At 49.8% G+C, this 27,841-nt stretch overlaps 1 protein-coding gene across 6 annotated transcripts in view; it reads left to right on the forward strand.

The window, feature by feature from the left end:
* The window catches only part of NAA60 (N-alpha-acetyltransferase 60, NatF catalytic subunit), an 80,055-nt gene that overhangs the window by 29,741 nt on the left and 22,473 nt on the right, over nt 1-27,841 (forward strand). For 5 of the 6 annotated variants that reach the window (XR_014969498.1, XR_014969502.1, XR_014969499.1 and 2 more), the window contains exons 3-5: nt 14,128-14,257; nt 15,408-15,504; nt 16,684-16,918. Coding sequence is in view for 2 of the 6 variants with exons in the window: in XM_085628240.1 (XP_085484366.1) it covers nt 14,128-14,257; nt 15,408-15,504; nt 16,684-16,918 (462 nt within the window). In the remaining 4 variants the exon portion in view is untranslated. The remainder of the gene's footprint in view (nt 1-14,127; nt 14,258-15,407; nt 15,505-16,683; nt 16,919-27,841) is intronic. The other variant, XM_085628239.1, reaches the window with a different exon arrangement.

Raw genomic sequence — 27,841 nt, forward strand, 5'->3', positions numbered from 1 at the left:
CCACTCGCAGGACCTCATGCACACCACGCCAGAATCGCTCCACCTCCGGGCATTCCCACAGGATATGCAGGAAGGTCCCCAAAGCACCACACCCACGCTTACACAACCCGTCCGCAGCATAGCCCATACGCAGGAGCCGTGGCCCCGTCATGTAGACCCTGTGGAGTATCTTGAGCTGGACGAAACGAAGGCGGGCCGGTATGGCCACCTCTTTCGGGGAGGCCACCGCAGAGGTCCAGTCCTCGTCGTCCAGCTCCAGTCCATCGGCCACCCAAGTCTCACGGAGGGCAGTCAGCAATCCCACGCGATCATTGATCAGCTTTTTGTAGATCAGTGAGATCGTGCTGTCCGGAACGTGTCCATCCAGCACTCTATCTTCCAGGGGGGAATACTCCGGGATGGAGGCAACGTCCGGGAAGACGGAGCATAGTGCATGACGGATCTGCAAGTACCGAAAGTACTCCCTGTCCTGCAACTGGAATTCCGTCTGCAGCATCTCGAACGTTTTAAATCCTCCCCTCGTCCAGAGATCCCCCACTTTGCTGATGCCTATCATGTCCCACTTCTCGAAGCCCTTCGAGGTCCACAGTGAGCCCAACTGCTCGGACGCGTATATCGGTGACGCCCGGGTCAAACGATCCTTCCACCCCATCGCCACATTAGCAGCGTGCCACACTCGCACCATAACACGCGTGGGGCCCGTTAGCAGCGTCGGGCGCGCTGGAGTAGAGCGCTCGATTTATAGTCCCCACCCGGGAGTAGCATCTTATCCATTTCGAATGCCGGGTTTAAGGCGGGCCCGTATAGGCCGTGATTAATCGCAGCCAGCTGGGAGGCCCAATAGTACCGTTTGATATCCGGGAGGGCAATCCCCCCGTCATACCATGGGAGCGTCAGCTTCGCCAGGGCGATACGTGGCCTCCCGTCCCAGAACAGGCGGCGTTGCAAACTCTCCCCCTCACGGAAGTAGCGCGCTGGGACGAGGTCCATAGTGTTCTGCAACGCGTACAGGAAACGCGGCAGCGACATCATTTTAAACAATGCCGCCCGGCCGAGCGGCGAAAGCGGCAAGCGCCGCCAGCGCGCGACATCCTCTTTCAGGCGCTGGAGGGGGGGAAGCAAGTTCCGATCATACCGGGCCTCCGGGTCCAGAGTAATGAAGACACCCAGGTACCTAAATCCCGGCGGGGCGATCTGGATCGGACAGCCCCGCGGGAGGATAGGAGCCTCCCCGGAGAGAACATACACACACGATTTAGCCCAGTTGATGACAAGACCGGAGTTACGACCGAATGAATGCAAAACATCAACCAGTACTATGAGTGATTTACGTGGGGAAGCTAGGTACAAGAGGATGTCATCAGCGTATAGGGATACGCGGTCCTCATATTCGGGGGTCCAACGGAGACCACGAATTGAAGGATGCCACCGCAGCCACTCCGCCAGGGGCTCCAAGGCCAGCGCAAAAAGGAGCGGCGATAAGGGGCAGCCCTGCCGCGTGCCCCGGCCCAACTCGAACGGAGCCGATACTCTACCGTTCACCACCACCTGCGCCAGTGGGCCCGAATACAGCAATTTGACCCAACTGATGAATCCTGCGCCAAAGCCAAACTTCGCAAGCATCGCCCAGATGTATGGCCATTCAAGCGTGTCAAACGCCATGGTGGCGTCCAAGGACGCCAAAATGGCCGGTTCCCGTATAAACGGGACACGTGCAAGTACCCCATGCAAACTCCGCAAGTTGAGGGCTGTGTTGCGATGGGGAATAAAGCCGGACTGGTCCTGGTGAACCAAGTCGCCCACTACGCCGACCAGCCGATTGGCCAGTACCTTGGCGAGAATTTTGGGCTCCGCGTTCAATAGCGAAATGGGCCGATAGGATGTAACCCGGTCCCGAGGTCTCCCCTCCTTGTGGATAACCACGATTGTAGCCAGACGCTGGTCCAGCGGGAGGGAGCCCACCGAGTGGGCCGCCAGGAACATAGATCGGAGATGTGGCGCCAGCGTATCCGGTCGCAACTTATATAACTCGATGGGGAGACCATTAGGACCCATGGCCTTGCCGGAAGCGACCGAGCGGATGGCGAGGGCAATTTCGTCGGAGGTTGGAGCGGCGTCCAACGACACTCTGTCCACCTCCGAAAGGGAAGGCAGCGCGATATCCCTGAGCAGGGCACGGGAATCTTCTTCAGAGCGGGAAGACACCGGGGAATACACCCCACGGAAATAATCCGCGAAGCAGGAGACAATTTCTTCCGGCTCAGTAACACACACACCGTCCGTTTTCTCAATCAGCGGAACAACACGACTCGCTCTCTCTTTTTTGTCCAGCCACGCAATCAATTTACCAGCCTTATCACCCACATCATACAGTCCTTCCTTAGACTCTTGAGCATACCGAAGCACATTCCGACAACCCTATTAATCTGGGGAGCAAATGATAGGTCGGAGTCAAACATCACCCCAAGATTTTTGGCCTGTTGACACGGCACAGGAGTGGAGCCCAGGCATGCTGGCCACCATGTCGAGGACCACCCGTTCGGTCCACCTCCTACCACGAGCACTTCAGTTTTGGACCCATTCAGCTTCAGGCAGTTGTCAGACATCCAGGATGCAAGCTCCTGCATGCAAGCACTGAAGCTGGATGCCGCAACATCAGGTGCCCGTGACAGCGAGATGACCATCTGTGTGTCATCTGCATATGACACTAGTTGGATGCCATGACTTTCCACAATGGTGGCTAAAGGGGAGACATAAAGGTTAAACAGGGTGGGGCTAAGGGCAGAGCCCTGAGGGACCCCTTGATCAAGATTGAACACACGAGAGTAGTATTCTCCCTGTCTGACCTGAAAGCCCCTGTCAGTCAGGAAGGATTGGATCCACCTCAGTGCTAACCCGGTGACTCCCCCTTTATTAAGACACTGTAGCAAGGTGAAATGTGCTACAATGTCAAAGGCTGCACTTGGGTCAAGTAAAATGAGGGCCATAGTATGCCCCTCATCGGCTCCTTGCCTAATGGTCTCGGTGGCCATGAGCAGTGCGGACTCCGTAGAGTGGCGTGCACGAAAACCAAACTGAGTTGTATGGAGCAGGTTGGCTTTCTCCGCAAAAGCCATAAGTTGAAGATTTGCCACCTTTTCTGCCACTTTGGCCAGGTAGGGGGAGGAGTGAAATAGGACGGAGATTATCCAGCCTATCCCAACTAAGATTAGGTTTTTTTTTAAGCGGGAGTACTACAGCCTGCTTCCAGCTTTTGGGTACGGTGCCCGATTTGAAGGAAAGATCCAGAACATCTCTAATATAGGGTTCTAGGGTCTCAATACTCTCTCCAAGAAGTTTCGGTGATGAAGGATCACGGGGAGATCCTGACTTGATGGAGCAACATACCTTCTGGAGTTCATCAGGGGATGAGGTGAGAAAGTTGTCAAGGCTATTAGCACCCACATCAATCGATATGCGCTCACTGAACTCTATTCCCTTATTTTTCCCCCCTGAAAAAGTGGAATAGATGGTGGCCACTTTGTCATGAAAGAAGGTAGCAATGCGGTTACAGGTTTCCACTGAGATCGAGGACGGGTCAACAGATGAGCCACAGAGAGAGATTGCCTTATAAATTTTAAATAGCTCCTTGGTAGAGTTATTAGCTTCTCCTATCCTACCTGAAAAATAAATTGTTTTAGCACGCCTAATCAAGCTATGATATTCTCTACGTTTATCTAAGTACCTCTGTTTAGCTTGATCGAGGTAAGCCATCCTCCACTGTCTTTCTAGTTGTTTGCACTCCGCTTTCACTATGCGAAGTTCATCACTATACCAGGGGGCGGACCTCTGGCGTCTACTACAAAGATTTTTCTGATAGAGAGGGGCTATGTCATCTAAAGCATTGGTAATGCGACCTTCTAGTCTATCTGATGCAGTCGCAACATCCTCCCCTCCTGGTCTGCCGCCTTTGGTCAGAGCAGTATCGAATTTAGCTTAGAAAAGTAGTCCATCTACGGCTCAAATATTTAGAGTTGGTAGGCTTCTGGATATTACTGGCAGGGGTATTAATAGTAAAAGGCACTAAGAAGTGGTCAGACCAAGGGACAGGAACGGGGGCCTTAACTTCAATGCCTTCCCAGTTGACAAAGATAGGGTCCAGTAAGTGGCCCTTTTGGTGGGTCGGGGCCTTGGATCTGGTGAGTAATTGAAGGGAATGTAATTGCTGACAAAAGTCAGTGGCTCCTTTATCCTGTTGGTCATCCAAATGGATGTTAAGGTCACCTAAGAGCATAAGCTTGTCCCTACGCAAAGCGGCTTCCGTTATACCTTCGATTAGACTGGTAGTAAAGTGGGTAAAAGGACCAGGAGCACGATAGACCAAGAGGCCCTTCACAGTGTTACCATCGTTGACCTTAATGGAAAAGGCTCCTGTCTCACTGTCCGCGATAGCGAGAGGTTCAAGTTGACAACATAATGGCTTCTTAAAAATGATGGCTATTCCACCACCTCTACCCACAGTTCTATCCAGTCGTACTATGGCATAGCCAGCGGGAAGAGAAGCGACTATACCCGGTTCAGAATTGGGGTCAAGCCAAGTCTCAGTAAGAAATAGAAGGTCAAATTTCATATCTGTGAGCAGCTCGTATATATCGAGACTATGCTTCCGCATAGATCTAGTATTCAGTAGTCCGCATATAAGCCTACTGTTCTCAGCCTTAGGTGTAAATCTATTAAGCCAGTTATACTGACACCCCTTACAGTTGGTAGTGTCTTCTGCCTTAAGACTATGGAGACTGGCTTTAGAGAAAGCCGGACAGAGAGCTCGAAGTTGCTGCGCGCTCCAGCATATTACTGGCCTATTTCGGCCAGGGGTCATAGCCCCCTGTCCCCGGCCGGGGACCGGCGCAGACGGGCTTGCCTTGGGCGCGCCGGCGGCGCGCCCGCTGCGCGCGTCCGCTGCGCGCTCGCCTAGGCATCGTCCTTAAGTAGGGGCCAATGAGGAAGCCTAGTGCGCTAACCTCAAAGCTCCCAAGATGGCGGCTCCGCCTTGCAACGGCGGTAGAAAGAAAAGTTATGCAAATGAGCTCAACAGAGCGAAGCTGTGCAAATTAGCAATGGGAAGGTATTAGCAGCAGTATTCAGTTAAAAACAACAATTAAAAGCAGTTTCTGTACCTCGCTAGCCGCGCGCTCACTATGCACCCGGCTCAAGCCTCAGGTGTCCTTGGGCGCGCTCGCGTAGGCAACGTCCTTTAGTAGGGGCCAATCAGGAAGCCTAGTGCGCTAACCTCAAAGCTCCCAAGATGGCGGCTCCGCCTTGCAACGGCGGTAGAAAGAAAAGTTATGCAAATGAGCTCAACAGAGCGAAGCTGTGCAAATTAGCAATGGGAAGGTATTAGCAGCAGTATTCAGTTAAAAACAACAATTAAAAGCAGTTTCTGTACCTCGCTAGCCACGCGCTCACTATGCACCCGGCTCAAGCCTCAGGTGTGTATATATCTCTCTCTCTCTACTGGCGGTCGCCAGTAGATATTTATACTTAGGTCCTATTTTCCATGGGAAATTCGCAACATTCTATTCCCAATGACTTTAGCGCCGATTGACGAATCTTCGCAAAATTTTCAAAACTCGTGGGGCGCTCCGGTCCGCTCCTATCTTTAAAGTTTCGGGGTGATTCGTCAAGCGGGGGCCGAGAAAAAAGGGGGGTCCCAAAATGTGTTTTTCCCCATGCAATTTCCCATAGGAAACTTTAGACACGGCTACAGTCCGAACTGCTGAACGGAATTGCACCAAATTTGGCAAAGAGGTAGTTCTTGGTTCAGAAAGAACCCTTTTTGTTAAATGGTATAAATCCGTTCAGTAGTTGCTGAGAAATTCAAAAGTAAAAACACATATATATCTAGGACCGTGGATCCTCCCGAGCACGAGCTTTATGCTAATTGGCTGTCAACACTCCAAACCAGGAAGTGTTGGCAGCCATCTTGTGCCCCGGTAGAACCGAGGCACAAGAAATCAGTGAAACAAACACAAAAAACGCAAACAAGGGGCAGGGTAGAAACACCCTGACCCCCTAGGCCTGCTCAGGGGGTACCACAAGGACCCCAAGGGCCCAAAAAAGCATTAAAAAAAAAAGAAAATTGGCGAGATTCGCACACCCAGCGCGAATTTCGGCCGAAATAAAAAAACTAAAAAAACGAAGCATGGGCTCCCGCGCTTCGTTAGTATTTAGCCCCCGGTGGGGCCAAGTCCCGGGGGCAATATTTTTAATGTATTCTGGGCCCCCCCCCAGCCCCGGGGACCACCACCACCCTGGGGCTCTACTTAATTGGTATTACGGGGGGCACATTGCCCCCCACATCCCCAGGGACCGCCACCCCCTGGGGCTCTACTTAATTGGTATTACGGGGGGCACACTACCCCCCTGCAGCCCCAGGGACTGCTACCCCCGGGGCTTTTTTGTAAATAAATAACCTGTGTGGGGGGGCTGAAGCCCCCCCCCCACACCCCCCGGGGACCACCGCCTCCCCGGGGCTCTAACTATTAAAATTGGGGGTCTGTCATGGACCCCCCCAGCCCTGGGGACCACCACCCCCCGGGGCTTTGTAAATTGTGGGAGGGGGGCAGTGCGGCCCCCCCTCCTGGAGCCTTGTCATGGCCCTGGGGACTGCCACCCCCCAGGGCCGGCTCCTGCAGTGTCCCGGGGTGCCCACCCCCGGGACACTGTAGTTTGCTATGGCAGGGCGGGAGCCTTGCGGCTCCCACCCTGCCATAGCAAACTTGGTTTGAATTTTGAAAGAGAGAGCAAGGAAACCTGCTCTCGCTTTCAAAATGCAAACGAAATTGCTTATCCACACGGGGAGCTGCATCTTAGCAGCTCCCCATGTGGAAAAGCAATGCCGGCTCCCGAGGGACGTGGGGAGTCGGGTAGACCGTGGGGGGATTGGGGACCTCCCCCCACGGTCCCCAACGGAGAGGGCCAGCCCAGGGGGATGGGGTCCCCGGAGCTGCAAGTGGCCCGGGAGGGTGGGCATGCGGCCCCCTCCCCAAAATTTGATATAAAAAAAAAAATTTAATAAAAACAAAGGCCGGCCCAGGGGAAATGGGGTCCCCGGGGCCATAAGTGGCCTAAGGAGGGGTCAACGCAGCCCCCCTCCTAAAGAATTTTTTAGTTTTTTTAAAAGGCCATGCCCCGGGGGATGGGGTCCCTGGGGCCGAATAAGGCCTTGGAAGGGGCCACGCTACCCCCTTCAAATTTGTTTTTTTTTAGATTAGGGGGCAGGCCCTGGGGGATGGGGTCCCCAGGGCCAATACATTAGAAAAAGAAGGGGGGCCACACAGCCCCCCTTCTTAAAATAAATAAAAGACCAGCATCGCGCCGGAGGCCACGCCCCCTCCTTGCAGCATTCTGCAAACGCGCTCCCTGGCGCGTTTGCAGATGGGGAATGAATTCCCCTTGAATACTGGGGGTCCCTGGGGGCCGACTAGCCCACCAGGAACCTCCAGTATGCACCAGGGGGCTGCGTTGCAGAGAGGTGTTCTGAGGCCACGCCCCTTTTTATACCTCTCCAACGTCTCTTTTTACACCTCTCTGCAACGCAGCTCTGTGGCGCTTAATGGAAGTAGCTGGTGGGCTAGTTGCACACCAGGGACCCTCAGGATTTAAGGGGAATTAATCCCCCAACTTAAAAGCGCCTCGGGCGCGTTTGCACAGTGGTAAAGGGAGGGGGCGGGGCCTGAGGTGACATGTGTGCAAACTCGCCTTGTGGCGTGTTTTAAATTGAGGAATTAATTCCTCTTCAATCCTGAGGGTCCCTGTGGGCCAAGTAGCCCACCAGGTACCTCCAGTAAGCACCACGGAGCTGCATTGCAGTGTTGTAAAAAGGGGCGAGGCCTCTGAACACCTCTCTGCAACGCAGCTCGCTGGCGCATACTGGAGGTACCTGGTGGGCTAGTTTGCCCCCAGGGACCCTCAGGATTGAGGAGGAATTAATGCTCCAACTTAAAACACGCCACAGGGTGTGTTTGCAGACATGTCACCTCAGGCCACGCCCCCTTCCTTCACCATTGTGCAAACGCATCCCGTGGCGAGTTGTAAGTTGGGGAAATAATTCCCCTTCAATACTGAGGGTCCCTGAGGCCCAACTAGCCCAACAGGTATCTCCAGTATGCGCCAGGGAGCTGCGTTGCAGACAGGTTTTCTGAGGCCACGTCCCTTTTTACACCTCTCTGCAATGCAGCTCTGTGGCGCTTACTGCAGGTACCTAGTGGGCTAGTTTGACCCTAGGGACCCTTAGGATTCAAGGGAATTTAATCCCTCAACGTAGAACGGCCACAGGGCGCGTTTACACAGTGGTGAAGTGAGGCGACGGGGCCTGAGGTGACGTGTGCAAACACACCCTGTGGCGCGATTTAAGTTTGGGAAATAATTCCCCTTCAATCCTGAGGGACCCTGGGGGTCAACTAGCCCACCAGGGTCCCCCAGGTGCTTTCACTAAGCGCCACTGCGCTGCGTTGCAGAGAGGTGGACTAGGCCGTGCCCCTTTTTACACCTCATCAACGCAGCCCTGTGGTGCTTACTGGAGGTACCTAGTGGGCTAGTTGGACCCTAGGGACCCTCAGGATTCTAAGGGGCTTAATCTCCCAACTTAAAACGGCCACAGAGCGTGTTTGCACATTGGTGAAGGGAGGGGACGGGGCCTGAGGTGACGTGTGTAAACACGCCCTGTGGTGCGTTTTAAGAGGTAGCTTTAATCCCCCTGCCCTATTATATACTAGGGGCTTACAGAGGAGGTCATGCTAATCACAGGGGGACCCCAACACATAGTGTTCCCTAGTGTATGTAGTTGTTTTCACTGTATTCTAAGTGTCTTTTAGAATAGCACTGGCTCTAGGCCTGGTTAGTCATACTCAGTTACCACCAGTATCCGTCTGAAAAAGTTGAGGGTACTGGATGATTTTGCAACAAGGCTTCTTTCTGCTCTTCTGTTTGTTCTTTCTGCACGTTTTCCTTATTCCTGCACTTTTCTTCGTCTTTGAGGACTTCTGTTGCTTCTTTCTGCATTTTTTTTTTCTTTCTGTGCGTTTTTTCTTCTTTCTTCACGTCCTATCTCTGTAGGCATAGTTAGAAATTAGCATTTAAAAAACCTTTGAAATTCACTGAAAAAAACATAGGTTACAGGCACGTTATAGTTAGGAATTAGCATTTAAAAAACCTTAAAAATTCACTGAAAAAACCATAGGTTTCAGGGGCTTTATAGTTAGCTGGACATTTCACTCGTACAAAACCATTGAAATTCCCTCGTTATAGTTAGTTCAGCTAACTCACGCGCCTGCAATGCACTTCTGAGACGTCGCATATTACATCACTCATGCCATGGTCAGTGACATCACTGATGACATCTCAAATGAAATCACTGATGACATCATCCAGTGAATGTGTGTTTTTCTGAAAATTAAATATGTTTTATATATGTATATCTCAAGGTCGATGGAAGAATAAATGGGTATATAAGTGGTGTAAGGGAAGGGAACCCATATTTCCGGGCGACTAGTCATCTGCTGAGAAGAAGAATGGGACTACTCGCACTAGGACCTCTGTTCTTATGGAGTTTATTTTCAGAGAATCTGGGCTACTTATCAACTGGCACTCTTAAAAACGGCTGGCGATGTATTTGTGCCCACCTTCTGCAGTGTAAAAGGGTAGGGATGCGACCGTCCCTGCTTTGGCAGGGTGGTAATGTTAGTTGCCGTTGCATTAAACAAGGCGGGGAAGGGGGAATTTTCTCACCCTCGTATTGGAAGAGGCAGGGGTTAGTAGACACTTCATTGTCACCCCCATCTGTTTTGCCCAACTGCCCTCTTTGTGAATTGGTTGCTCCCCTTACCGAACCCCCTTCCCTTGCAGAAGAGTGATGGAATTTTCGAAAGAAAAGGGAAAACATCATCCAGTTGTCTTCACTCAGTCTTGATTTCCATCTTTGCCATACACTGTCTGTCATTTAAATCCCACCTATTAGAAGTCATGGCAGGCGTGGGAGTTATGATGGTGTGAGGATGGAGAGGTGGGATGTAAACTACACCAGGCATCACTGGCAGTAAGGAGAAAATAAGATATCCGTGAGAGATTGATGAGTGTATGGATAACTGTGTTATAGCTAAAGATTTAATGCAGTTAAACAAGAAAAGAGAGTGAGGATCTGAAAGTGCTTGTCCTTCTCCCCTGAATAATCTATATAAACAACAAGAAAAGGCTCGAGAAACTCAACTGTATCCAAAAGCAAACGTGTGTTTCTCCACAAGTTTGCTTTTGGCTACAGCTGACATTCTCGTGCCCGTTCTTGTTGTTTATATAACGATTTAATTCAATCATTCGGATTTTAAAGAGGACTACTCCCCTGTGAGGGTCTCAAGGCGCGGGGGAAGGGGGGGGGGGGGGTGCAGCTCTGTTGGTCATTCGAAAAGCCAGGTGTTGAGGTCTTTTCTGAATTGGTGCAGTGTCGGGCTTCGTCGGATGTGGTGGGGGAGTTCGTTCAAGGTCTTGGCCACGAGGTAGTGGAAGGATCTGCCACCTGCTCTGGTCCAGCGGATGAGGGGGCCGTGGCTAGAGCGAATTCGGCAGAGCAGAGGTTTCTCTTGGGGGCGTGGAAGGAGATTCATTCGTTGAAGGATTGGGGACCTGTGTTATGGTGGGCTTTGTACGCATGTGTGAGCAGTGTGAAGGTTATTCTTTTTTCGACAGGGAGCTAATGGAGGTCACAGAGGTGTTAGGTGATGTGGTCATGTTGTGAGATGTCGAGGATGAGTCTGGCTGTGGCGTTCTGGATGGTCTGGAGTTTGCGCAGGAGTTTTCTGTTGATTCCGGCGTAGAGAGTGTTTCCGTAGTCCAGTCTGCTGGTAATTAATGCGTGGGTGACGGTCATCCTGGAGTCGGAGGGGATCCATTTGAAGGTCTTGCGAAGTATGCAGAGGGTGTTGAAGCAGGTGGAGGACATGGCATTGATCTGGCGGTTCATGGTGAGTGAGGAGTCAAGTATGATGCCGAGGTTGTGTGCGTGGTCCGTTGGGGTGGGTGGGTTTCTGAGGGCGAGGTGCCACCAGGTGTTGTCCCATGCAGAGGGGGTGGAGCAGAGGATGAGGACTTATGTTTTCTCTGAGTTGAGCTTCAGGCATCTGTTGCTCATCCAGGTCGCTATGTCTTTCATCTCTTGGAAATTGCTCCTGGTGATGTTGGGTTTCTTAGTGATGGAGAGGATGAGCTAGGTGTCGTCTGCGTATGAGACTATGTTGAGTCCCTGTTTTCTGACAATGGTTGCAAGGGGGGCCATGTAGACTTTGAAGAGGGTGGGGCTGAGGAAGGATTCTTGGGGTACTCCGCATCTGATTTCTGTTGGTTCAGAGAGGAAAGCCAGGAGTCTTATTGTTTGTGTTCTGCCTGAAAGGTAAGATCAGATCCAGTCTAAGACTGTTCCTAGGGTGCCAGCATCATGGAGCCCTGAGACTAGTGTGCGGTGTCGAAGGCTGCTGAAAGGTCCAGGAGGATGAGGGCTGCCGTGAGGCCTTGGTCGAAGAGGGCGCGGATGTCGTCGGTGGCGGCTATGAGGGCGGTCTCAGTGCTGTGGTTGCTGCAGAATCCGGATTTAGAGGTGTCTAGGATGTTGTAGGTTTGTATTAAGTGTGCTAGCCGGGTTTTGACTGCTTTCTCAATGACTTTGTCGGTGAATCGGACCAGTGAGATGGGCCTGAAGTTCTTGAGATCCGTCGGGTCTGCTGAGGGCTTCTTTAGGGGTTTACTTCGGTGCGTTTCCAGTCGTCAAGGTATGTGGCAGTCTCGAGGGAGCAGTTGATTGTTCGGCGTAGTTCGGGTGCAATGGCAGTGGCAGCACTGTGGAAGATGTGCATCGGGCAGGGATCAGTAGGTGCTCCGGAGTGGATGCTTTTCATTGTCTTTACGGTGTCTTCTGTGGTGAGAGGGGTCCAGGTGAGGGGGGCTCTGTTGGATGGTGTAGCTAGGGGTGGGTGTTGAAGCAGTGTCGTGGTCTTGGTCGTTGAAGTTGTCGTAGAGCGTCTTGATCTTGAGGTGGAGGAAGGAGATGAGTTTGTTGCAGAGGTCTTGGAAGGGAGGAACATTGGTTGTTTCGCAGTTGGGTCTGGCAAATTCTTGTATGAAGGCGAAGAGTTCCTTGGAGTTGTGGGAGTTGGAGAGGATTCTGTATTGGCTGAAGTTTCTCTTAGTTGATTCTATGAGTTGGTGGTGCTGTGAAGGCTGGCTTGTAGGCGGAACGTGCTTCCGGGGTTTTGCTGTTTCTCCACGTTTTCGTCAGTCGTCTGCAAGATTTTCAGAGTTCCATGGTGAACTAGGTAACTTTCGTGTTGTCGTCTCTTGAGGGGGGCGAGAGTGTTGGCGCAGTTGGCAATCCATTGGTCGAGGTTGCTCTCCGCTTTGTTAGCATCGATCATAGTTGGGGGAGGAGTGCAGTTGAGGGCAAAGGTGAGGTGTTCTTCAGAGACGTTGTTCCAGCTTCAGGGCATGCTCTTGCATACGGTGGGTTTCTAGAAGGAGAAATAGATGCAGTGGTGGTCTGTCCAGAACGGTTCCATGGTGTGGCTGAAGCACATGTTGTTTCCTCTGGCGAAGATAGGGTCGAGTGTGTGTCCTGCTGTATGAGTGGGAGTGGAGACAAGTTGCTTAAGTCCTATGTTGGTGAGGTTCTCCAGCAGGGCAGTGGTGTTGGGATTGCTATGGTTGTGTAGGTAGAAGTTCAGGTTTCCAAGCAGTATGTAGTCCGTGGAGGTGAGGGCATGGGGAGCGATGTTGTCTGCAATTACATTTGTGAAGGGGGTGCGGGGTCAGGGAGGTCTGTAGGCGAATGTTCAGTGGAGCGTCGTTCTTGGGTTGGGCTGGATCTGGAAGTGGATGTGTTCCATGAGGGTGGAGGCGTTGTCCGAGTTGGTGGTTGTTAGTCGGAGAGAGCTTTTGTGGACGATGGCGAAGCCTCCTCCGTGGTGGTTGGGGCGGTCCTTCCTCAGGATATTGTATCCGTCGGTGATAGCGGTGCGATGTTGGGTGCTGAACTGGCATTGGTCCAGGTTTCTGTGAGGAATGCGACGTTGGGCGAGTGAGTTATGAGGAGGTCCCAGATTTTTACGGCGTGTCTGTGCAGGGAGCGTACATTGGGGAAGATGCAGCTCAGTGGCTTGTGTGCGGTGGAGTCCGGTGGGTTGGGGGTAGCTGCCTGGGTTCGGAGGTGGGTGAAAGTGCAGCGGCATTGTTGGCAGGAGATCGGGCCCTGGGTGTTGCTCGGCGGTGAGTGCTGGAAGTTGTTGTTGCGTCCAGGGTTGAGTGCATGGAGAGTGATGAGGTTGTATCAGCGGGTGGTCGGGGGACCAGGGTCCCTGTCTCTGGTCGCGGTCGGATTGCAGACAGGCTTGCCTTTGGCATGCCAGCATCACGCCTGCTGCGCACGGTCGCCATTAAGTAGGGGTCGGGGGGTTGAGCACCTGGGAGGCAGGAGCGGGAACACGCTGGGGGAGGGACCACGAGGACAGCAGTGGCGGGGAAAAGGCAACCAGAAAGGGCAAACAAAAAAAGGCAAAACAGAAAAGGCAGAACAGAAAAGGAGGAGACACACACAGCAGACTAGCAGAAGAGCAGGCTCTTCCACTAGACCACCAGGGATGAGGCACAGGCAGGATCCTGCAGGTGGAGGAGGGCCTCGAACACCTACCTGAAGCTCAAGTTGGCGCTAAGGGCAGTGCCTTAAAGGTGGAGCTGCGCGAGGGCAGAGCAGTGACTGACCAGGAGGTCAGAGGTCTTGCTCTAACGTACTCTTGTATGTGTGGAATTATGTTTTATGTTGGATACAGTGTATGGTGGTTATGTTAAGTGTATGGTGGTTAAGATTTAGCGAGAAAGGCAAGCATATGAGTTAAAGCTAAAGTCTTATAGCTTGTGAATTTTGCTTCTTTTTGGGTGTGTACTGTAGCCTTCATTAAACCCTTGTCAACCACAACCCTCTCAATCATAACCTCCCATTAAGTGTATTGTTTATCAGGGAAAATATACCTATATAAGCATGGCAAAGAGGAGTTACTTTGTTACACACTTACTGGGAATTACAGTGTTTGACTCACTTATTTCTTTGGCTAGGTATCCGGACTCATGGTATCGGGACATCACATCCAACAAAAAGTTCTTCTCTGTCGCTGCGGAATACAGAGGGGTCATTGTGGGAATGATAGTAGCAGAAATAAAAGGCCGGACGAAAGTGCATAAGGAGGTTAGTGCGCTCTTGGGCCTGGGCTGCTCCACAATTTGAGGTCCGTTGGTATGAGTAATGGACGTTTTGAAGACAAGTGTTCACTGAGTGGAGGACCAAGATTGCTTGATAGTTGGGATATTTTTATGTACATGGTTAAGGCATGGATGCGGAAGACCCAATGAGAAAAGATCTGCAGTGCTTCAGTGATGTCCTCTATTATGAAGAACACACTTTCTTAGGGAGGAGCCATCTATTAGATGATCAGATTAGATTACGTTGTTCTTATTCTCTGGTTTTGACAGCCATTTACACTTGAGCAAGCGTTGGCAGTTGAGATCGTAGAGTATCACTTACTGTCAAAATGCCTTATGACCCATAGCCCTCCTTTTTGGACAGTTATTAGGGGGAGTTGCAGGACATGTCCCAGCTTGCAATACGTCTTTTTTATTGTCCTTTATTGCACTGCTTTGGCTGCCATTTTTTGATAAAGGCAAGCATATAATCTTGAATGGCATTGACCCTTTTCTCTAATCTGCTCTGTATTTCTTTCTGTCTCCTTTCCTTTCTGTCCTCTTCTCTGTTTCGCTTTAGTGGCTTCCTGTAATCGCTATCCTAATTTTTCACTTATATTTCTCTTCCTCCTTCTCTCTATTACTGCTTCTCTTTCTCGCTCTCTCTCCCCTCCTTAACTTCCTTCCTCTCAAGACTACGTTTGTTTTTACCTTTTTACAGTCTTGTCTTTCTCTTTTCCTTCCACCATGACTCCTCGCTCATCTTGTATTTCCTCTTTGTCATTCATGCTCTCCCCACTGTTTTGCTTTGTACCTTGTTCCCACTACTTTAAATATATCCCTACTTCTTATTTCTTTATTTCATCCTTCCCTCTTCGTTCTTTCTCTTCCACCTCGCTGTTTTTCCCTGAACTCTTTTTTTCTGCTATCGTCTGTCCCTGAGCTTCCCTTTTCACTTCTCTTCTCAATTGCTCCTCTTCATCTACTTTGCCTTTCTGCCATCTCTTCTCCTCTGTTACTTCCGATGTTCCTGTTCTCACCCTTCTTTACTGTCTGTACTAACCACCTAACCTCTTGCTGTCACGTTCACATTTCCCACATTCCCACTCTGATTCTGAGTTGTTCTTATGCTACTTTTTGTGTCTTGTCTGTCTTAGGATGGGGATATTCTTGCCTCCAATTTCCCTGTTGATACCCAGGTTGCATATATCCTAAGTCTAGGAGTCGTAAAAGACTTCAGAAAACATGGAATTGGTAAGTATAAACTGTCTAGAGGTCATTAGTCCTGTCATCTGATGAATGATCTATGGCGGCGTGCCTTACTCTCTTTATGGTAGCTGAGCAACATTTGTGTCACATTGATTACTCTGCAATGGATTTTTGCATTGATGCCTATCCAGCAGGTAAATATTCTTGTTTTGTTTTACACTCTTTAACAGTAAAGTTTTCCCAGTGTTTGTGTTCCTTTGCCTGATGGTAGTGCTTGCCTTTGCTGTTATTTGCTTTTAAGTCTTTGCATCTGAAGTTGCGGTGTTCTCTGTATGAGTTTACTATTGTGCTTGTGTTTAGATTCTTCAGATTGCAGTGCAGTGTTTTGACATTTAGAGGTCAATCTTGTATGAGTCTGTGGTGTTTTTCCTATGTGTTCATATGCACGTCTTACTCGAATATCAAACGTCCACAAGCATGTGTCTGTCAGAAAGGTGCATTGCAGATTTTGGTTTGTTTTTTCTTTGTGTTTTACCTGTATGAAAAACAACTGTATTTATTGGACACTGCCTGTTGCATGAATAGTTTTATAAGCAGTGGCAGGGTGGTAAACGACCTGCAAGATGTTTGTGGATTTCCACTACATTTTGCATGGCCAACCCCCTGCAGTGCCTGCCTTTATTCCCCAGCCTCCAGTTTACGGCAGCGGAGAATATTCATGCTGGCATAATTTCTACAATGCTCAAGGTTTACTAGACCTAATTCTATGAATCAAAATATAGTCTTTTTTAATGCAAACCTCTTTGTGCAAGCAAGCTATTTGTGTGGGGAAAAACTTTAAAAATAAGGCTTCTCTGTTAAACTTTGTGAGTTTTCCTTTGTGTCTTGGGAATTGTGTCTTGTGTTCACCTTGTAAAGATTCTGTTTGCAGGTGTGCATGCGCTATCTGTTTTCTTTGACTGGTTTGCCTGTGATGTGTACTTGGCATCCTTGTGTCTACCCCTTGCCTTTTTTCCCCCCTCTGCCCTTTCGCCACTACTTAGTGTTGTATCTTTGAGTCTGAGTTTGTCTGTAGTAGGCACATTTTCTTTCCACAAGTCATCTGGTGTGCATTTCTGGCGTCCTTTGTCTGGCTGATATGTGTATTTGCTGGGTGCTTTGCCAGCGTTTGAGGTATGGTTTGTGTGGCAGGTGCATATGACACTTTACTCCTTTATCTTCCAGGCTCCCTTTTACTTGAAAGCCTAAAGGATCATATCTCCACCACAGCTCAAGATCACTGCAAAGCCATCTACCTGCATGTCCTAACCACGAACAACACGGCAATCAACTTCTACGAGAACCGTGACTTCAAACAGCACCATTACCTTCCATATTACTATTCCATCCGTGGTGTATTGAAGGATGGCTTCACCTACGTCCTCTACATCAATGGTGGGCATCCTCCATGGACGCTCTTATATCCTTTACTGCTCTTAGTGCTTCTGCTTCTCTCTTATTCGGGAGCCTTTTGCATAATTTAGACATTGCCTTGCTTGATTGAGTTGTAGAAGTTAGTTACTGTGTGCAGACTGAAGTTACCATAATTGCTGGAGGACAACATGTTCAGTCTAGCCCTTGTTACACTTTAATTTATTATTATAAAACTTGGTTGACTATGGTTTAATTTTTCCTTCCCTATAACTATATTGAATTCATTTGACATTTCGTTGTATGACTCATTCTACTTGTGATAGGTGCTGGGTTGAGATAACAGCAAACCTAGTGCTTATTTTGAGGTTGAGCCTGGGCAGCGCATGCGCTGCTCTGCGAGGCATGCTGTATTCTAAGTTTGGAGGTAAAGCTCTGCCTACTCTCCGCCTATAAATTTCATTGGCTGTCATTGTCTTTGGTAAATGCTAGCTTCTGATTCGTTAATAGGCTTGGTAGTCCCTCCTTAGTACCACCTTGTCTTCATTTGTAACCTCCCATGGCGACACGCCCTGTTACCTGTATTGCTGCTCGGGAGGCTTTAATTACATCCTCCGAGCACTATTTTGTTAAACGCTTTTCACTTGCCTCCAAACAGGCAGGCTTAATGCACTTTTTCCATCTCACGGCACGCAATTGTGGCAGCGGCGCCTCTGGTTTATTTACCGTGCGGAATGCAGGCACATGTGTTTTTTTTTTCTTCTATTTATTAACTTTTGTTGGGAAAGCGCCCCATGTGGCACTTTCACGTTGGTGGCGGCCACACCCCTTTCTTCAGACGAGCCGTTTCCAAGGAAAAGGGCACGGGGCGCTTTTGCAAAACAACCATTTGCAAAGCAAATAAGTCTTGCATTTTCGAGAGTTTAGTAAATGCTAGACCTATTACATTATAAATGATTGTTTGCCTTTGTGTATGAGGTAGTGTTCTGTCTGGCAGTGTGGTATAACTTCGATAAAGAGAGGAAGTGCACCTTCTGTCACTGTGATGTGCTTCCGGTAAATAACGATGCACGTGGCATCTATTTGTGAATAGTGGATCTAAATATTACATAGAAGTTGTGAAACAAAGCAAACACTTACGCCTCTGAAAACATGCTTCAATTTAGTATTATTAGAAAACCTGTCGTAGTCTGCTGTTATTACACAATTTTAATTCATTCGAGGAATATCTAACTTTTTAAATTGTTTTGAGAACATTTGTAACTGCAAACTCCTCAATAAAAAAGTTATAAAGGTTCAAGCCATGTTGGCATTGCTATTAAAATTGGTCAATTTCAATATATCATTAAGGATAAAAAAGTGCTATTCGATTTAACAAAAAAGAGGCAAGACTACTGAATGAGCCCACAAAAATACAACCTGTGCAAAAACAGCATAGAATGCCGCCCTTCTCTCTCTAACAGTCCTGCACTTTGGTCATTTGGTTGCCACAAAACTAGTGCAGAAAACCTTGTGAATAGATTTAACAGAAAGCTTTAGTGAGTTTCCCAGAAAGGGAGCAAGCCAACACTTCTTATATGAGTGCGTCAGTGTAACTCCATAGGAACTGTAAACGGAGGATGATTTCAAATTCACCCACCGCAATGTGTAAAATTACCATAGAACAGTGGAAAATCCCCTGTGCTACTCTGTACCTTATGTTTCAGCAGACCTTACCATCCCTACTCAGAAGAGGGACTTTTTCTCCCCGCAAATGGGGACATTATTATAACGATGTAGTTATTTTTGTACTATCTTGGTTCCACTTAAGAGCCACACTACAGAGCATCTGCATCATAGGAAAATGGTTTGACTTAGCTGTGGCCGTCGCACAACCTTTAAATGAAAGCATCTTAGTCGGCAGGGATATTGCCTGGTCGACACAGATCTTGGGGGATCGTTCTTTTATGCAGCACAGCCATACTTCAGGTTAAAAAGAAGCTTGCAAGATTTAGTTTTACACATTTTTAAACTACAGTACAGCTCATACAGAACCACACAGTCAAGTTTTTCATTAAAAAGCAACACTAACCTTAAACTTAACGGATCTAAGAGGCAGATGGATTAAAGTGAAACACCATCTCCAACTAGAAGTTTACAGACTTGGTCATATGAAATGTTCCCAAGCCACATCTGCAGAAACTCATTCAATCATGTGTATGAGCGCAGAACAGCTACACTAAACGCTGCTCAGTGCTGCACTGAATCATACTTGACTGGCCCTCAGTCAAATTAAACAAACATTGGCGAAGCCAAGATGTCTGCTTCTGCAAGTAATTTAAAATGATAGAGCTATAACGTGGTCAATGCTGGCTGCATTGTAGCGTTTTTGTTTTACTTTCAACCATGCTGCACAGCAGCTGCGCCATTGTACGACATGCCTAAAAACATTGACTAAGCTAACAGATCTACCATCGGCGAGACCTATTGGCGTTGCCAGTGCTTGTTTATTTAACTTGCTGTACACTCAGTTTAATTGCTCACTCTCTGTCTTCGCATGGCTGTACATTGGCTTATTCTTTTTTTCTATCATTTTAAAGCTTATTGGCAAGAATTTTTCTTGATCTCGTGAGTTTTGGTGGTCACAGACCTTTTGCCCTTTCCAATACAATACCGTAATAACATATTCCTGGACCTTTCAGAAGTCCTGCTAAATAAAACAGACTCCAGTAAATGCAATATTACAGATGGTTCAATATAGAATGAAAAGGGTAATTTTTCCTTGGTCCTAGTGGCCTTAATGATGTAACAAATGCTTTCATTGCAAAATGTTGTCAGAAGGCTATTTCACATATATGCCCCTTCATTCATATGCCATTTTTTGAGAGCCTAGTAAATGTTAAGCTTTAAACCGATTTGGAATGTTCTGTCTTAAAGTTTACATCAAGTGACAGTGGAACCTCCTAAAGTTTCCGGCTGACTGAGGTCATCCTCAGAAGTGCACCATCTTTTCTACTGAAAAGGGAAAAGAAAACCAGACCCCTACGACACCTCAAGCTTAGATTGAAAAACTACTGTTTTCAGGTATTTTGTCCAGTCAATCAATTGGAAACGTTTTGTGGGTGAAAAAGTTGATAACTGAGGTCGGAGTCCTATAGTAAGTATCTGAACAACAAGGAATCATGTTAATTTTGGTCAAACCACTTGTATATGAGTAGTGAAAAAATATAAGTGTACGTTGCAATGTTATGTATAGTTTAGTTAGAAGCATGAAAGACCCACAAAGTTGATTGGCGGTTATGTCTAGGCAGGGCATTTTCGGAGTTTTTCATCATATAAAAAATAGATTATGTAAAAAAAGGCAGTTTCATTCTGTTTGTGTCCTGTTTCGTCACTCTTAATACCCCTATTTTAGTAAGGCAGGGGAGCCCTGCCTCATCCCTCTTTTTATTAATGTTTTTCTAGGTTGACTATTAATCACGGATCTAATTGAAGGTTTGACAATGTCAGCAAGTATAACTTTGGCAAAACGTGGAGCAGAGCTGAATATTTGCGGGGTTGCCAAGATGTGTTTTGGGCAAACAAATTTTGTCCCTCTAGTGTGGAATTTTTTTCCTACACTCAAAATCTATTACATTGATCATACTCCTAATGTTGTCTAACATAGTCCCTTTAACAAAGAGAGAATGTTCTTTTTTAAACGGGTCATACTGACATAGACACCAGTTCTTACTTTGCGGTTTGCAGGCATTCATAAAATGTCTTTTGCAGTTTAGATTGTCCCATTGGTACATTGGTATTACATGAGGGCTTTGTTACGAGAGCAGTAACATGCCGATTTACTAAGGGTATCTTACCCACCCTTCAACAATTGTTTTCGGGTATCTGAAAGAGACACGTTAGTGATAGATTCCTTACCTTAGAATATTCCCCAGGCGTCAGTCTGGATCCGGAAAGTTTTTGCTTAGCGGTACCCCTGCACGCCAGTAGGTGGCGCCGTGCGGCTCCGCATCCGTCACTGGCGGCGTGCACGCCGGGACGACATCATGGAGGCTACTTAGGCGCCACCCATGCACGCTGACGTCAGTTCTTTCTTTTTCCGTGCCGAAAGCACAGATTCGGATTGAGCACGTACCTCGGTCAATTTTTTACCACTTTTTGAGACTTTTTGTCTTCTCCTGGTGCACGTAGGGATGCCCGGCTTTAAGTCTTGCGGGTCGTGCCACCGTAATGTCGGTGGCGGACCCCCATGATGTCTGCCTCTACTGCCTGGAGACCGACCACGACTCCCGGGACTGTCAGGACTGCCGTGCCATGGCCCGAAGGCATTGCGGGAGCGGCGCCGGAAGTTGCTGGAGGTCCAGCACTCCTCTCACCTCCGCTCTGGGTCTAGGAGCCGTTCGCGGGACCGCTTGCGGGACCGCAGCCGTGCTCCTCGGAGTCTAAGTCTTCACCTTCTGATTCCGGTAAGCGATGCCATAAGAAGAAGTCGAAGAAGCGAGTTCGCTCTCCGATGTCCCCCCGTCGTTCCCCGGAGGCGGACGTGGAGGACAGGGGCTCCGCTCCTGCGGCTCCTCTGGAGCCTGGGAGTCCCGCGGCCTTCCCGCTCTACCCGGGTCCGTCGGCGGCTCCCGAACAACGGCAAGTGTTTCTTGCTGCCTTGGACCGCCTGTTTAGGCCTCGGGCTCCCACCGGTGCGCCTTCGGGCCCCGGGGCCCCGTGTCCAGATCCTGTTGACTCGGCGGCACCGCCTCCGGCGCCAGCCCCAGAGCCACTGGATCCAGGGCCCGCGGCTCTGGCGCCACAAGGTGCAACACCGCTGGCTCCGATTCTGCCCTTGACTCCGGACCCGGCGCTGTCCTTGGCTCCGGCCCCAGCGCGGCCCCTGGCACCGCCACAGGCGCCGCACTGGGTGCCGTTTATCCCGCCCCTGCCTCGGTTCTCGGACCATTTCATTCTGACCTGGGATCCTCATTGGGATGGGGCCCAGGTTCGGCCCCGGCCGGCGCCACGCCTGGCGCCGCTGGCCCCCTCTCCGGCTCTGGTCCAGCTACCGCGGCCGGCTCCTTCTACCCCGGAGCCGGACGAGGACTGGGACTGTTCAGAGGACCCCCTTGCGCGGCAGTGTGACTCGGAGCAGGATTGGGAGGATGACCTTCAAGACGCGGGTGAACTTGATGTGTCTTCTGACCCGGGGTTTGCCTTGCCTCCGCCTACTATGGAGGAGGGCGCTTCCTACACTATGGTGCTGCGTCGAGTCACGGAGACTCTCTCCACCTCGACCTTCCTACGGTGGTCCTTAAGACCAACCTCCTTACGGAGGTGCCCCAGATGCGTCTGCGTCGTCGAAGCCGCTGCTCCCTTTCAATGAGGCCCTTACCGAAGTCCTCTTGGGTACTTGGTTGCGGCCAGCCTCGGGGGCGCCAGTGGATAAGAACGTCGCTAGGCGTCATCACGGCGCCTGGTGAATCCCACCTTCTTGACTACTCACCCCACGCCTGAGAGCCTGGTCATTCAGCCCTCGACATAGCAGAGTGCCTTTCCCTCAGCTCCGCCAGATAAGGACTCTAAGAGGCTGGACCAATATGGCAAGAGGTTGTTCTCCTCAGCCAGTTTGGGGTTGAGGTCGGTTAATACCGCCTGCTTATTGGGCCGTTACTCCCACGCTGTGTGGGATTCGGTGGCGGAGGTTCTGCCTCAGTGCTCTGAGGAGGTCTAGGCTGTCCTTTCCCAAGCAATTGCGGAGGGCAAGGATGCGGTGAAGTTTGCCATCAGGTGTGGTTTGGACACTGCTGATTCGTTGGGCAGGGCGATTTCCAGAATGGTGGCGTTCTACTGGCTTCTCACCCGATGTCCAGAGCTCGCTCGTGGACATGCCCTTCGATGGCTCCCGCCTCTTTGGTGATAAGGCTGACAATGACCTGGAGCGCTTTAAAGACTCTCGTGCCACGGCCAAGTCTTTGGGTCTTTCCTCAAACTCCTGCCACAACTGGGTTTCGTTCCTTTCGTGGCCAGGTCAGGGGTACCCAGGCATGCTCTTCAAGCAAGGCTGTGCAGAACCAGCCTCAGCGAGGTCGCGGACGTGGGTCCCGCAGGGGCGGGTCTGGTAACCAGCATGCGGGGCAGTCCACTTCCAACCCCGCTGCTTCCACCTCGAAACCTTCCTAATCCGAGCTTCAGGGGGCACCCCATGCCAGTGGGTGGCAGGGTTCACCTCTACCTCCACCACTGGCACGAGATTACGTCGGACAAGTGGGTGCTACAGATAATCTGCCAAGGTTATTCGCTCCCCTTTCTGTCCTCCTCTCCAGCCATGCCAACTCGGTACCACCGCATGTCGGGGGATCATTTGGCTCTTTTCCGTCAGGAAGTCACGGCCCTCCTGGCCAAGGGGGCCATATAGTACGTTCCCGATCAGGAAGTAGGGAGTGGTTGCTATTCCCACTACTTCCTGGTCCCCAAGAAGGACAAGGGGGGCTTGCGCCCCATCTTGGACCTCCGGGACGTCAATCGCTTCCTCCGGAAGGAGAAGTTCAAGATGCTGACTCTAGCTCAGGTCCTGTCTGCCCTGAAGACTGGATGGTAGCGTTGGACTTGCAGGATGCTTATTTTCACATTCCCGTCCTGCCGGCCTACCGGCGTTACCTGCGGTTCACGGTAGGCCAGGAGAATTTTCAGTTTGCTGTGCTCCCCTTTGGCCTTACCAGCGCCCCTCGGGTGTTCACAAAGGTGATGGCGGTGATCGCAGCTCATCTTGGCAGGTCAGGAGTGTCAGTCTTCCCCTACATCAACGACTGGCTGTTGAAGGCGGCTTCGCCCCAGGCAGTTGTCTCCCACCTCCAGACTACGGCCGACCTCCTGCATCTGCTGGGGTTCTCCATCAATGTGCCGAAGTCGCACCTGAGTCCCTCTCAGAAGCTCCCTTTCATCGGAGCGGTTCTGGATTCAACGCTATTTCGGGTTTATCCTCCCGACCAGCAAGTCCGGGATATTCAGGCTATGGTTCCACACTTTCAGCCTCTATCCCGGGTTTCAGTCAGGATGAACCTCCGTCTTCTGGGCCTGATGGCCTCCTGCTGGTGCCCCATGCCAGATGGCATATGCGGGCTCTGCAGTGGGACCTGAAGTTCCAGTGGGCGCAGCATCAGGGCAACCTGTCCGATCATGTCCAGATCTCGGAGGGCACTGCACGGCAATTGCAGTGGTGGCTCACGAATCGCGATTGGGTCAATGGCAGATCCCTCTCGCTTCCCCAACCGGAGCACACGGTAGTGACGGATGTGTCCCTCCTGGGCTGGGGAGGCCACATGGGAGAGGCGGAGATCAGAGGCCTCTGGTCTCCGTCGGAGTCCCGGCTCCATATCAACCTTCTGGAGCTGCGGGCGATCCGACTTGCACTGAAGGCATTCCTTCCCTCTGTCCGGTGAAGTGTAGTGCAGGTGTTCACGGACAACACCACCGCCATGTGGTATTGCAACAAACAGGGCGGGGTGGGGTCGTGGACCCTATGTCAGGAGGGTCTGCGCCTCTGGACGTGGCTGGAACATCAAGACATTACCTTGGTGGTTCAACACCTGGCAGTTTCTCTGAACTCCAGGGTGGACGAACTCCGCCGCCGGTGCATGGTGGCTCACGAGTGGCGTCTGAACTTGGATGTGGCGCAAGGTCTCTTTCTGCGATGGGGAGAGCCTTGGTTAGATCTATGTGTCACCGAAGAGAACGCGCATTTGTAGGAGAGTAGGATCTGCTTCACATGGGTACCCCTGCTTGTTGCTGGTGTTTCACTGTTTTTCGACCTTAGTCTGGCTGTGGTCGTGCTAATCAGGACCCAGCCTAGCTGCTTCCTCTCTAATGGTTTCCTCTCTAATGGTTTCCATGTACATTAGGTACATTTCTAATTGGATTCTGGAGTGCCTTATAAGCCCCTAGTATATGGTATACTATGAACCTAGGGCATAGGTACCTCAGAGGCCTACCAGGGGCTGAAGCATGTATTATGCCACCCCTGGGAAGCACTCCAAAATGACACCACAGGTCTGCTACTGCAGCCTGGGTAAGGTGGTGCATGCACCTCTTACTGTGGTATAGGCTACCTATATCACTACCATTACACACACATATAAAACCTATAAGTCACTCCTATGGCAGGCCTTAACTATCCTGAAGGCAGAGTGCTTGGTTTTTATGTGAGAGGGTGCCCCTGCATGAGCAGAGCCCCTCTGCAACATTCGTGTACCTCCTCTGATGCTGTTTGTGGTGCAGCCTGACCATATACTCTTAAGTGCATTATAACCTTGCGGTAATTGCTAACTTTGGACTGGTTGCATGGAAACATTTCGTGTTTGGTGTCAAACACCTTGGAATACTAGCCCTCCCCCCCCCGCCAGTTCTGGCGGCGGGGTAGCCTTCCACCTTTCTAGAGGGAGAGACGTGTTCACACTGGTCTAACCCGGTAAAGACTTTCTACAGCCCTGGCATCACAAAATTGATGCCTCACATAGGTGGGTCCCTAGAGAATGTCCAACCCCCAAACTTTGTATAAGTATGGGAATCCAGTCCTTGCGACTTTAGATTACCCTGGACGAAACTCTGCAACTTATATCCTGGACCTTCGTTGTTCTATTTCAACTAGAAGACTGAAGAAATCAACCCTTGGGGTCAAGGAGTGACTCTCCTGCTTGGCAGGCACCAAAGAAGCTACTGTCCGGTCTGGAATTCTGAAGCTCCCGCTGGACGCCGAAGTCTCTGCATCCCCAGAGGTGGATTTCCTGACTTCCCCGAGGCTACCCTGAGTCCACAGCAAAGCTGAGGCCCGTGGTTATCGTGGGTGATGTGGAACCGTGACCCCTGGACACCGTGATCTTTTGCTAATCCATCATCTTCCTGGTCTTCCTCAAAGTTGTGCTTTGGGCTCCTAGTAGCCCCAGCCTTGAGCACCTCCTGCACCGAAGATTTCTGGCCTTCACTCCACGAGTGACCCGTGGGCCAGTTTCCAGTGCGACCGCTCGAGGCTCCTTCGCGATCGCTAGCCCATTGGCTAGTAGGTCCCCACGAAGGCAACTCCTCTTCTGATTGGGCTTTCCTGGTTGCTCCAGACGTGCCCCGACTTTCCCTCGCTGGGTGAGTCCCCCAGACCTTGCTGGTCTGCACCGACGTCCTTTCTCTGTTTCCAAGTGACTTGCCGTTGCCAAGGCTTGTTGGGTCCAATCTGGTCGCCGACACTGCAGCACTCGACAGACTTCGTGGGGCAGCTCGAATCCAGCTCCTGGTAGTCGTCGACGCCTCCTGGACCTCGTGGCTGAAGAGTCAAGACACCCGTCAACTCACCTGAAGCACCTGACATCTGTGGGCATTGGACTATCGTGCCCTAGGTCACTGGTAAGGGACCCAGACTCTGTCCCCTCTGGTTTTAGGTTCCTTCCATCCTCGATCCGGGTTTGGATCGCTTCGGACTTAGGTTAGGCCGTTTATCAGTGTTACTGAACATTCTCATTTGATAGTAACAGCAATCTCCTGAAAGACTGTCGTTCAAGGATGAAAATCAAGAGCCTACTTCAAGCTCAACTCTACACACCACTCAAAAAAATGGGGAGTTTTTCCTCTTTGCCATTGACCAACAAGCAAGCACATGTGCAAGTATAGCATTCACATATGAAGGTGGAAGTGTTTTCACTCATCTTGGACAGCACCAAATTTCACCTACCATAAACATGAAGTTTAGAGTCAAGTCAAGATATTGCACCCTGAATCTCACTTCAGTATTGCTGTTCATTATCAAGGGAACTTTATTAATCATGTTGATCAAGACATATATTCATCAGCACACCAAGCTGCAGGCACCAAATTCTTTACATTTCATGTGTGATTCAGGTACATAAATATACATATCAAGAAAATCAAAACTAATAATCCAGTTGAGGTGCAAGCATTTTGGCTTTATTTAACTCTTATTTAATTAATTAAGATAATTCTTTGTTTAAAATTGCAGTAAAATTACAGCCAACAGCTTTAAAGTGCAATAGTGCAAAACGGTGCAGAGGTGCTGCCTGATTCGTTTCAGTTGCTTCTGTTTCAGCGGATCTCCATTGCTCATCGTAAGCACTGAATAGTCCCGTCCACATGCTTGGACCCCGAAGCAGTTCTTTCAAAGTCACATTTACTATGCCTTACTTTGGAAAGGCCAGGAAATAGAAGTGACAGACATGTTAAATTTTGAAGCCTTAAAAATAGGACATATTGCCAATCTTACTACTTTAAAATTTAGAAGGAAAAAGAGATCATACTCTTCAGTCACTTAAGTAAAAAGAAAAGTGACCTTTTGAAAACGTCATTCACAAATACATTTTACTTCTTTTTAAAGTAAGACAAGGAGTAATGCACAGCATAGCTATGTAGCCTATATAAGCTGCAGCATTGAAACAATGCATAAAGGACACTGCGCCTCTAGTTTGCAATCATGCCCTGTAGGTGGTAGTTTAGTCGGTTCTTTTTTTTCTGGCTCGTGCTGACAGGACCCTGGAGCAGAGCTCTGCCTTTAAAAAAAAAAAACTTCACAATTTTCATTGCAGCCTTTTTGAAGCGGATTTATGTGACACCCTTTAGTACCTGGAGTATTTTTGGATATTTTCCTGACAGGAAATGTATCAAATTTTTCGTAAAATTCTATCTCTTTTTGCAAACTGAGCAGAGTTCGGCAGAAAATGGCAAAGACGGACCCACAGAATCTGTATCTCACATGACCTTAAGGCATATCACTACTGCAATACCCCCTCCAGGCGCTCTTTGACGGAGAGCGAAAAGAGTTACCTCCATGGCCAGATGGAGCACAGCAGAAAATAAGACTTGGCTAGATCGACTGTTCCTATACCATTGCCCTCATGTCATGCTCTGAGGGCCCCCGCAGAGGGAGATCCAAAAAGAGATCTGGTGGAAAACGATGTTCCCGTTAGACATCAACGTCTAGAAGAGGTACAGCATCCACTTGTTCGTCTTT

The sequence above is a fragment of the Triturus cristatus genome, chromosome 10, assembly GCF_964204655.1.
Source record: "Triturus cristatus chromosome 10, aTriCri1.1, whole genome shotgun sequence".
NCBI lineage: Eukaryota > Metazoa > Chordata > Amphibia > Caudata > Salamandridae > Triturus > Triturus cristatus.